The 12,509-nt window shown below is 35.0% G+C and overlaps 1 protein-coding gene and 1 non-coding gene across 2 annotated transcripts in view; one reads left to right on the forward strand and one right to left on the reverse strand.

Annotated features, from left to right (window-relative positions):
* Positions 1-9,194, reverse strand: part of LOC121367442 (DDB1- and CUL4-associated factor 1-like) — a 66,775-nt gene extending 57,581 nt beyond the window's left edge. The window contains exons 1-5 of the mRNA XM_041491619.1: positions 8,847-9,194; positions 2,308-2,384; positions 1,737-1,810; positions 1,383-1,499; positions 802-939 (exon numbers count right to left, since the gene is read on the reverse strand). Of these exons, the coding sequence (XP_041347553.1) occupies positions 802-939; positions 1,383-1,499; positions 1,737-1,810; positions 2,308-2,384; positions 8,847-8,944 (504 nt within the window). The 5' untranslated portion in view covers positions 8,945-9,194. The remainder of the gene's footprint in view (positions 1-801; positions 940-1,382; positions 1,500-1,736; positions 1,811-2,307; positions 2,385-8,846) is intronic.
* Positions 9,195-9,478: 284 nt separating this feature from the next.
* Positions 9,479-9,550, forward strand: Trnae-cuc. Its single transcript has one exon. It is a non-coding gene; the product is annotated as a tRNA-Glu (tRNA).
* Positions 9,551-12,509: the final 2,959 nt, after the last annotated feature.

Genomic DNA, 12,509 nt, shown 5'->3' on the forward strand with positions numbered 1-12,509 from the left:
AATTCCTACCTCACGTAGGCGGTTCCGTACGGTCTGGTCGGATATCCTGCGCAAACCTGGTATTGCTGCGGCTGTGGAGGTGGCAGTAGTCAATCGTTCCCGAAGGTGGCGTACCCGGATGTAGCGGTCCTGCCCGGGGGTAGTGACCCGTGGTCGACCGGATCTAGGGAGGTCGTGTGTTGATCCATGTTGCTGGTAACGGTCCCACAGTCTGGAGATGGTGCTTGGGGACACATGGAATGCCCTGGCAACGGCCGTTCTGGATTCGCCTGCGTCTAGTCGGCCGATGGCATTGTTTCTCTGCGGTTCACTGAGACGTGGCATGTCCTGGATTGTCAACTGTCGGCCAGATACAGAGGCCAGGCAAGCGAACACCCTGCACTTTTATACTGTCGGTGTTCATGTTGCACGTGCAGACAACGCATGTGCAGTGGTGACATGGTTTGCACGTGGCTGCGTTTTTGCGAATATTCACATTTTGAAACTTTATTTTACAGTAGCTGCGTTTTATCGAATGTAACCGTGGGAATGTGTTTGGGACATGCAATGACCTTATATTCACAAAGCATGAACCGGTAGGAAACATAAAATCGGAGTTATAACCCATTTGTACCCTTTTGCGTTTCTTTTTTTGAAGAGTATACAAGTCAAAACTGATTTCTAATGCTAAATGACACAGCTATATACACAAAATCAATATCTTGAGGTATTGATAAAAACCTATGTGGTACAGATAGACAGACAGAAAACTTGTAGTGCCCTCGTGATGGATGTACAATATTAATGAGAATAGGCACTCACCAGTATGGAGTTCTGTTCTTTGAAGTTTGAAGCAATGTCTTGCAGGTCCATTGCCCCGGCTAACAAACCCGTGGCATACGAGCTGAGAGGGTTCTCGGCATTCTCTGCCCACTCAAACAGCTGTTCCACCACACCTTCCTGTAAAACACAGCAAATGGAACAATAAAAATTAATGAGTGTTTAACGAAAACTTAAACAAAATGCAGCTTCAAAAGTATTTTCTCAAGCATACAGAATATTTATTATTTTTGAAACAACCCCATACATTCTCGACAAAAAAGGTTGATTAAGAATTAGTTTAAAAATGCAACAACTTAGTGACAATCATAGAACATAAAAATTATTTTTGAAAAATAGAAAACCATTAAAATGTAGTCATCCATTTCCATGACAAAAAATGAAAACACCAATTTCAGTTCAAACTCTGGCCCAAACCACTACTCTCAATATTTTCTTTTGGCATTCCAGTTACCTAGGTAAACATCATGTGGACTCAATTCAGATTTAAATACTGTCCCATGCAAAACGACTATTAGCACATTTTTTAGGTCTATCAAACAACTATAACTACCATAGCTTACATTCTCCTGAAAGACAACGGATGTTTCAAGCCCTGGCATGACATCGAGCAGGAGTCGACAGGACAGTGTGTGCAGTTCCTTTTTATCTCTACCTGACATCAAATATGTCCCAACCAGCTGAATAAAAGAAAAAATAATAATCAAAAACTATTCATTATTGACCAGACTCACCATTTTTAAAGTGTAAAATAAAAATAAATGATGACAGAAAAGAGAGAAGAGTGATCCTGTCAGTCTATTTAAGCAGGGTGTCCCAACTGTCCATCAGTTTGTAGCATGTGAAACTTCTCTGTGGAAACAAAGATAAAAATTAGATTATACGAAACACATTTTTTGTTAAACAAAGAACAATACCTGATTCATGAACTCTTCATTTTTAAACAAGGATTTCATCAAATGTCCCAGAGTACATGTTGGGTTTGCTCTCCCTAGAAACAGACAAAACAACAACAAAATTATGGGTGTGGTTTCCTCTTAGAACAAACACAAAGAATTACAATCAAATTATTATAAATATATAAATTAAATTCACAAAAATTAATATTATTATTTAGAATAAAGTTACCAATCACAACTTCTGATTACAACTATAAAAATTGAAACAAAAAATTATCCTAATAAAAGGTCTAGTTATACTACTGGCAGTTAAATATTGATCTAAAACAATTCTTCTTCGGACTCATAATGACGTCTAGTGCTGAGACATCTTTAGCCGAGTTGGTAACAAGAATTACACAGAATTAAATGTCTCGTCCTTACGTGTACAAGACAGAGAGGGTTGTGGGTGTATGTATGTGAAATGCAAAAAAATTAGATCCTCCCCCAAAACATGGAGTTAATTTAAAACTATTTTCGTTAAAAATTAAAATGCACAAAACATTAAATACTGCTCTAGTAAATATATATAAATTAAAAGAACAAATACCTGGGTGTCGATCATCAAATGGATCTGGATCCATCTTAAAATAAGCTTCTGTCTCATGTTCAATCAGTTCAGCCAGTCTGAAAAAAACAAAGCATTTTAAAACAAAGGTCAAAACATACTGGTTTTAATTCATAGTATTTTGTTTTTAACATGTACTGATCTTAGTACCACTATAGTCATACATACCTACTACTGTAACTGTTTCTTTCGATCACCAGCCTGTTTGATAATGATAATGGTCTTTAAGTTATGGAGAAAATACACACAGGATCCTCAGATCTTGTCTTTTAATGTGCGCGAGTGTGATCGCGCTTGTACACAATTTCAATCTGGCAAGTGTGAAAAATAACGCATATTACACTTAACAACAAACGTAAAACAATTGTGTATAATGATTGCCACTATTTACCTTGTGAAAGATCAGAGAGAAAAAAAATTGATGCAAACGGTAGTGTCCAATATTAATAGGGCAATTCCACGGTAACTGACACAACATTCAGACATTTTTTAACGTCTTGATTATTTTTATTTTTTTGAAGTATTCAATAAAATTCTTAAGAGTGTTTTTGATTGAAATAAATATGTTGTGACAAAGTCATGTCAAAAGAAAATTTCATTGCATACAATCTCAGCACAACTACAAATGAAGTGTGGGTAACTGACGCAATAAAAAAAAAGTAACTTGTATTTGACATGTCTTTGAACTTGCCAAAATTCTCTGAATCTGAAGTATCAATTTTTCAGGTGTATATATATAGAAATGTGTAGTGCACAGGTAATCCATGATCACTAGAAGATGAGAACTAAGTTTTCTACAAGGAATTTTTTATTAATTTTTTTTTTAATTAATGGATAACTGACGCAACATTTACGAATCATAAAAACTAATAAGAACATATTTTTAAAAATAAAACATTTGTCTTTGGCAACTGGTTCATCTAAATTGTAAGAAATACATAAATCTTGAACGGGAATTTTAAAAAACCCTAACAATAGGGGCATGTTCAGGTTGGTGGGTCAACCCCCCATTTCTCAACCCTATCCCTGCTCAAAGCAAATTATTATTATTATTTTAATATGCATATACATGCATTTGTCATGACTAATTTTACAAATTGCATTTTAGGACATCAGGTTCTCTTAATTTTTCACCCCCCCCCCCCCCCCCCCCCCCCCACGTAACTTGGGTAGTTGCACCATCGATGCCAGCCAGTCTAAACTTCCACTCCCTTCAAATGTTTTTGCACACATGCCTCAACATGTGTTATTCTCAGCATGCCGTCCTGTCAATTTTTCTTCTTGTTTTGATTTCACTTTATCTTGCTCCATTTTTCACTATTCTCTTCCCTCTCCAACCTCTTTCTGTCTTCGTTCAAATGTGCTCGATTCTCGTTCATTTTCTAAGTTGCTGTCTTGGGAGGTATTCTACTATATTTTTAGGATTAGTAACCAATTTATTAAATGAAAGGATATTTGCTATTTAGAACTATTAAAGGGTCAATCTCATAGTTGCATGATATATTTCCAAAAATTATTATTATTATTTTATTTATCTTTTGAAATGTAAAGATTATTCTTTAATTAAGTTACATGCCCATAAAATATTACAAACCAAATAACTTCATTTACAAGTAAAAAATAATTACATCATTACAAAATTAATTTCAGGTGACCAACAGTTAATTGCGTGAAATCACATTTTGAGTTCGAGTTGTAATTGCACAATGACAAAGGATTGGCTGTTTTGTTGAATAACTGATGCAAACTGTTGATATATTTTACAATTTTAGCTAAGAATTCATGGGAAACCACTGTGGCAGTAAGGTGTAAATGTTGATTTATTTTTCTGAGTTAATTATGAAAGATTATGTATGAAATCATCTAATGTGTATTTATTTATCATAAATAAATGTAAAAATAGCAAAATAAATTACTTGCCACTACTTGTATGAAACTGCGATTTTAAATTTGTGTTACCGGTAATTATTATTGAACATTATAGATACTGTTTACAATAAACGGTTTTGTACATATATTAATCTAAGCTAATGAAACATTATGCCTCCAAGAAATAAAACAATGGAAAACAATGTATGTGTTATTGTGTTGCGTCAGTTACCGACTAGGCGAGTTGTCAGTTACCAATAAATTTTAATTCTTGGTGTGCCCACATAGATTATGTTACCATGTTGTGTAACCATGACACAACTAAGAGAATATAAAAAAATATAATATATGGTAGCACTGTAGGAGGGCAATATTAAAATTAAGCTTCAAAAGGTAACTGACGCAACGAGGTCATGCTATAAGTTCAAGTTTTTATTCATAAAAATCTATTCCAAATTTATTAATTTGTGTTGTTTGGGAATTACCATTAAGATCTTAGAAACAAAATGCAATACTTACCTTCATCATATTCATCCAATTTTAATGACATTTAAAAAAAAAGATTTCAGTGCAATTTGGGTTCTATTGTTAGGAGGAAATAGCACAAATTAAAGGTGGTCGCCAGGTCACATGACACAGTTTTGAATTAAAACCTGAGTATATTTTATGGTTTATTGATTATTAACAAATAATTCTATGTGAAAAATAAAGGCATAACAGTGAGAGAAAAAACAATGACTCCAGAGGTATCATTTTTCGTGGAATTGCCCTATATGACTGGCACTTATCTTTGCTATACAAATCAGAAAAACTAGTTTAATACATCTTTGAAGATCAAAACTCCTTTACCTATTTAAGGTCTAGTTTACAAAACAAGTCTTTTTTAAACATCTATTATTATTTTTTTTGGTATCTTTAAAAAAATCAAACTAAACTTCATTTAAATATTTGTATTTCAACCAGAGGTTAATGAATGTACATCTGTTATTTATATAGGTATATATGTACAAAATAAAGTAACAGTAATCAATGATCATAGGATTAACCGACTATTTAATTTGTGTTTGTTTCAATAGGTTTGTTAGAACCATGAACGTCACAGACCATGTGACTGGAACATGATTTGATGCGCAGTACTCTGTGGCATATTGACATTCAGAGCTATCGAGGTCAGATTATTTATACTCTTGGAACTCTGGCTGCACGCAAACGCTGGTCTACTTGATAACTTGTTTTGCATTTATGGTGGTGTCTAAAATTATGTTTGTTTTTAGATTATCTTTATTACGGCATTCTTTGTATTAATGTCAGATTTTTATCAACAACATTAGGACCGTTCTAAATCAATAACGTAATGCAGACTTGACATATATATCAAAGCTGTTCGTAACTGGTAGTGGTAGGTCAAATGACGTGTTACAAAATTTTGAGGGAGGAAGGTTGTGTAATTGTTGAATTAAAAATTCCACTTGAATGCCAATGCCCCAACCAACACTATCAATTGAACAAATTGTAGGTCTACGTTTAACGAGTTATTTTAAAAAAAAGTAAAATAATAATGAGGGATCTAATTCAGTCAGTAGTGCACACGAGATGCTTGGGTCGTAGTTCTAATTGAACCACCTCCTCTCCTCAGTATCACTTGTTTTTCCCATCCCAACTATCCTAATCATGTTCACTGTACATAATAATGATTTTCAAGATAAGTTTATTCCTAAACGTTTAGCTTCATGTTAACCAAACCATCTGACACCGAAAAGTATCTATAAGTATAATTGTGTGCATCACATTATCTAAATAGTACATAATGTAACTAAAAAAATCAAATTATCTGCAGTGTATGTCATAATTATATTTCTATGGCACTGCTACTAACATTTTTAAATAACTCCATTCCTGAAAGTGAAAAGAAGTCGGACTACACTAATGAATCAAACAACAAAATTAGAACACATTATTGGTTTATCAGTTAATTTTTGCAACATACGTCTCTACATTTACATGTACCAATCACTTCATAAACTAATAATGCTTGGTTTTCACTCGCCTAAGCATTTTGAGGGGTGCAATTTTTCATAGGCCATGGTTTTTCAAAAGACTTCATTACTGCTAAACTGGATCTAGTATGTATATAAAAATACATAAAGGATTCATCGAGTGTTGTATAGTAATATAAATATGGAAAATATTAACAGTCTTATGTTAATCAGCATTTACCAAGACATATACCGATTAACTGGACTAGGTTGATATTTTTACATATTAAAATAACATGAGTAACAAATTCTATTTATCCTATAACACTTCTAAAATAACATTTTAATTCATTATTTAATAAATCACAGTTCTAAAGTCGCCTCCATCGGTAATATGACATTGAGATTAGCACAAATGTAGTTTGACGTTTCACATCACCTTCACACAAACATATATGGGAGACAACTCATGTAGTATGAATTTGACAATTAGTACTTTCAAAATGACCCATGTCATCCAAAATTTGTTTGTTACTGACTGGGATGTCACCCACACTGAAACCCACTAAATTAACAAATTGAACGTCGACCATATGTTTTTTTTTTTTTACGTTTTCAAATCTCACAGAATTCAATATTCAATAGATCGGCGAACCTTATTCCATGTATGTTGTTCATCAGTTACAGTATTACATGCATTGTTTTGTGTTTTTGTAATCAATTTAAATATTTTTTTTTTACGTTTTCAAATCTCACAGAATTCAATATTCAATAGATCGGCGAACCGTAGTAATCAATTTAAATATTTAAACTGATTCTTTGTCTTTTGTTTCTTTGATCAAATGTCATCAGTGTTCATTTGCATGTTACTGAATACCAGTAGTAACTGGTCACAATCTGTTGGGTTAAATTTTTCATGGAATCCTATAATTTGCACTAAATGTCTTTGCTTGAAAAGTAAGTTCCAGCGAAAATAAAAGTATTTTACAGTATGTCAAAATTGTAACCTCGGTTTACTGTATATCCCAGGCCCTAATCTTGCTCAAGTTGCACAGTTATCAGCAGCGATGGTAATATTTTGGACCTAATCTGATTTCAAAAACAAAATCACACAACAGACATAAAGACCCCGACTTGTTTAGGGTCATAGCTCTCTTGTAACCTTGACAGTCCATGTTTTTACTTTGTTGATAGACTACATCAACGAATGTCGCACTGTTTGCTGTTACCAGTCTAGCATTGTTAATCCTTGGCCACATTCATTTCAGTAATGCCAGAACATAATAATTATTACTTTCATTTTAATATAATGGCACATTATCAACAACTGTATAAAATCATGTTTTTAATGGAAGGAAGGAAATGGTTTATTGAAGGACGCACTCACCACATTTTACTTAGTTATATGGCGTCAGACATATATGGTTAAGGACCACACAGATATTAAGGAAGGAAACCTGCTGTCGCCACTTCATGGGCTACTCTTTTCGATTAACAGCAAGGGATCTTTTATATGCACCATCCCATAGACAGAATAGCACATACCATGGCCTTTGATGTACCAGTCATGGTGCATTGGCTGGAGCAAGAAATAGCCCAATGGGCCCACTGATGGGGATCGATCCCAAACTGACCGCGTACCAAGCCAGCACTTTACCACTGGGCTACGTCCCGCCCCCATATTTTTAATGAAACATACAACTGTTATTTAAATTTTATTACCGGAAGTAGAATATTATATCGAAATATTACAATTAGAAACAAGTGTATAAATCAGAATTTTTTGTAATAAATGTGGGACATGGTTAAATGTTACGAAATGTACCAATATTAATTTCATAAATTTTTATCAAACTTCTCCTCTTTCTTCTGGGAAGGGAGATATCACTTCTACTTTTTAAATTCTAGATTAGGGCCCGATATGCCTCTTATTTGAATATATATCTTTGCTGCACTTATAAGGCATATCCAAATAGTAAATTTGTAACAAGTTATAATCATGTTTTATTTTATTGCTTATAATATATTCATATTGTAAAATGTAGAGCTGGGCGGTATACCGTATATACCATTCGGTATCGTATTATTATTATGTCAATACCGATTTATCGTATCAACCAAATTTCAAAATACCGAAATTTTGGTATTAAAAAATATTTCCCGGAAAGCACTAATAATAAATCTGACGAATGCAAAATGGCTTGGTATAAATCAGACGAGCCTCGTGTATGGAATTTGATTGTATTTAGATGAAATTAGCAGGTGAGCCATAACACAGGCATGCATTAAAAGGCGAGTATACCAAAAATAGCGTTTGATATAGGTATCGTGTACCGATACCGAGGTAAATCACCCCAAAAATACAGATATTGATACTGAACCTCAAATTTCAATACCGCCCAGCTCTAGTAAAATGTTGGGAGGGAGAGGCCAATCTCCACACTGCTACCGTTTTTGACGGGCAATAAATATTGTTTAAAAACCAAATGGATTTGACTATAGTTTAATCAACTATCGATGCATTGCTAGCAAGGCACTTACTATCGCAATATATCAATAGCTTGATGTACTGTTACACTCCCAAAACATATGCATGGTCATATGTGACATGATTCATTTTTGATTGTGCAAAACTTACTCAGCTATCAAATGTTACACTGTACAACTATTATTGACCTTTTTAATGTTGGAATTGGATCTGCACCGGTACTGTGATTACTCTTCCATTCTTCCAAAACACTGTTAAACTCGACCAGTGTATCCTGATTAGACATGGTTTATGCCACTTTAATAAACGCGCCAAAATCAAAATAAACCTTATTTCTATTTTACAAACTCTTCTCTTGCCCAATGACACAACAAGTGTCAAAAGCTCAGGTTCATTGCAGTTAACATGTTATTTTCCACTAAGCTGTATCTAAATAGATCACCGAAAATAAAGATGCATAACATTAAAGTATTTAACTAAAGTAACAGGAAACAAAAAGTATCAATGTGCTTCCACACTTTTGCAAAACAGAGTTAACGGCTCCAGTTAACTGTCATCTATTGTTTTGTTCCGCAGCAATAAAGAATGAAATCTAATAGTTATAAAAAGTACTAGAGAATCAGTCGACTTCATGGCTTTACTTTATGAACAACGTATCAAATAGAGAAATTGATAGCAAAAAAGCCGTAATAATTGAAAGTAATATTTATTATACATACAACATCTCTATATTAATAACATTATAATATATACATCAAACATTAGTTTCGTATTACTATAATAGACATAAGTATATCTTTTTAAAACTTGTTAATAACATTCCCAAGTGGTCTAGTGGTTAGGATTTCGCGCTCTCACCGCGACGGCCGGGGTTCGATTCCCCGCTTGGGAATATTTTTTTTTGCTGTTTATATTTTTTTATGCATTCCATATTTTGTGTTTGCATGCTAAATTTTCATAGTTTAAACATTTATGCCATTCTGTTTCTAATTCACATAATGTATCGCCTATAATTACATAACATCAGTGCATGTATTATACTGCATTGTGCAGTAATGTTGGATTCAATACAATACAATACAATACAATAACTTTATTTCCATGTTCATATATGTATAATAAAAACATAGTCTGGTTGACCAGCAAAAATAAAGTACATAAAATTAAACGCTAACATCAAAAAAACCCAACTAAACTACAACTCTTGTACATTTATTTTGTTCGACATTTTAATTTAAACACACAGAAAGACATATGGGCAGAAAGAGACATACATACACACAGTGACTTACAAACAAGAAAGTTATACGTACACGTTCGTATTGCGATGTACATGTTGTATTAGAGATGTTATCTGCTTATTTTATTTAGTTCATTGTTATGATGAACTGCAGCAGGCGCGCGTGCAGGAATTTTAGCACGCGTGTATGTAATGCTCCCCTGGAAAATTGGTACCCGACCCCCCCCCCCCGATACATATGCCTGATTGTTCACAAAACCAAATCGTCCACGGTCCATCAGTCTGTCCGTCCCACCGACCAACAGGTAGTGCAATCAACACATTTTTGTAACATTATAATTTATATAGTCAACTTTTGTTGAAGTTAGAAAAAAGGTTAACCTATTGAGATATACTCGACTAGCTGAAATCAAGTCTGATTCATAGGAAGGAAAGAAAGAATGTTTTATTTAATGACGCACTCAACACATTTTTATTTAGGCGATATGGACATCTCGTTAAGTATCACACAGATCATGCAGCATCCGATTATGCAGCATCCCACAGACAGGGTAGTACTTACCACGGCCTTTGTTATATCAGTTGTGTTGCACTGGCTGGAACGAGAAATAGCCCAATGGGCCCATCGACGGGAATCGATCTCATTCCGACAGCGCACCAGGCGATCGATTGTTTTACCACTGAGTTACGTCCCGACCTCCGAGTCATATGATTAAAGGATTTAGATGAGTTTCTGCAGGCTAAAGGACTAGGGTGAGTTTCTGCAGGCTAAAAGACTAGGGTGAGTTTCTGCAGGCTAAAGGACTAGGGTGAGTTTCTGCAGGCTAAAGGACTAGGGTGAGTTTCTGCAGGCTAAAGGACTCGGGGTGAGTTTCTGCAGGCTAAAGGACTCGGGTGAGTTTCTGCAGGCTAAAGGACTCGGGTGAGTTTCTGCAGGCTAAAGGACTAGGGTGAGTTTCTGCAGGCTAAAGGACTCGGGTGAGTTTCTGCAGGTAAATATAACTACAAATTAATTAAAACCACACATAATATTTGCATAAATAACTTGGAAATATCAAATTGTAATGTGCTTATAAAAGAGCAGTAAGTTCAACGTTAACAGTACTCATTATTAAACCAGTCCACTGTAGAGGTAAGTGACGTTCACAGTTTAGCAAGACCTCATCGGACAGTACTCATTATTAAACCAGTCCACTGTAGAGGTAAGTGACGTTCACAGTACTCATTATTAAACCAGTCCTCTGTAGTAGGTCCAAGTAGAGGTAAGTTTACAGTACTAATTAGTGTCGGACGTTCACAGTACTCATTATTAAACCAGTCCACTGTAGAGGTAAGTGACGTTCACACAGTTTAGCAAGTCCTCAGTACTATTAATTAGACAGTCTCATTATTAAACAGTACTCATTATTAAACCAGTCCACTGTAGAGGTAAGTAGGTGACGGACAGTACTCATTATTAAACAGTCCACTGTACACAGTACTCATTATTATTAAACCAGTCCACTGTAGAGGTAAGTGACGTTCACAGTTTAACAAGACCTCAGTACTATTAATTAGGTGTCGGACAGTACTCATTATTAAACCAGTCCACTGTAGAGGTAAGTGACGTTCACAGTTTAGCAAGACCTCAGTACTATTAATTAGGTGTCGGACAGTACTCATTATTAAACCAGTCCACTGTAGAGGTAAGTGACGTTCACAGTACTCATTATTAAACCAGTCCACTGTAGAGGTAAGTGACGTTCACAGTTTAGCAAGACCTCAGTACTATTAATTAGGTGTCGGACAGTACTCATTATTAAACCAGTCCACTGTAGAGGTAAGTGACGTTCACAGTTTAGCAACTCCTCAGTACTATTAATTAGGTGTCGGACAGTACTCATTATTAAACCAGTCCACTGTAGAGGTAAGTGACGTTCACAGTTTAGCAAGACCTCAGTATTATTAAACCAGTCCACTGTAGAGGTAAGTGACGTTCACAGTACTCCTTATTATTAAGAGGTAAGTGACGTTCACAGTACTCATTATTAAACCAGTCCACTGTAGAGGTAAGTGACGTTCACAGTACTCATTATTAAACCAGTCCACTGTAGAGGTAAGTGACGTTCACAGTACTCATTATTAAACCAGTCCACTGTAGAGGTAAGTGACGTTCACAGTTTAGCAAACCAGTCCACTGTAGGTGTCGGACAGTACTCATTATTAAACCAGTCCACTGTAGAGGTAAGTGACGTTCACCCTTATTAAACCAGTCCACTGTAGAGGTAAGTGACGTTCACAGTACTCATTATTAAACCAGTCCACTGTAGAGGTAAGTGACGTTCACAGTACTCATTATTAAACCAGTCCACTGTAGAGGTAAGTGACGTTCACAGTTTAGCAAGACCTCAGTACTATTAATTAGGTGTCGGACAGTACTCATTATTAAACCAGTCCACTGTAGAGGTAAGTGACGTTCACAGTTTAGCAAGACCTCAGTATTATTAATTAGGTGTCGGATAGTACTCATTATTAAACCAGTCCACTGTAGAGGTAAGTGACGTTCACAGTTTAGCAAGACCTCAGTACTATTAATTAGGTGTCGGACAGTACTCATTATTAAACCAGTCCA

Source organism: Gigantopelta aegis, chromosome 3, assembly GCF_016097555.1.
Source record: "Gigantopelta aegis isolate Gae_Host chromosome 3, Gae_host_genome, whole genome shotgun sequence".
Taxonomy (NCBI): Eukaryota; Metazoa; Mollusca; class Gastropoda; order Neomphalida; family Peltospiridae; genus Gigantopelta; species Gigantopelta aegis.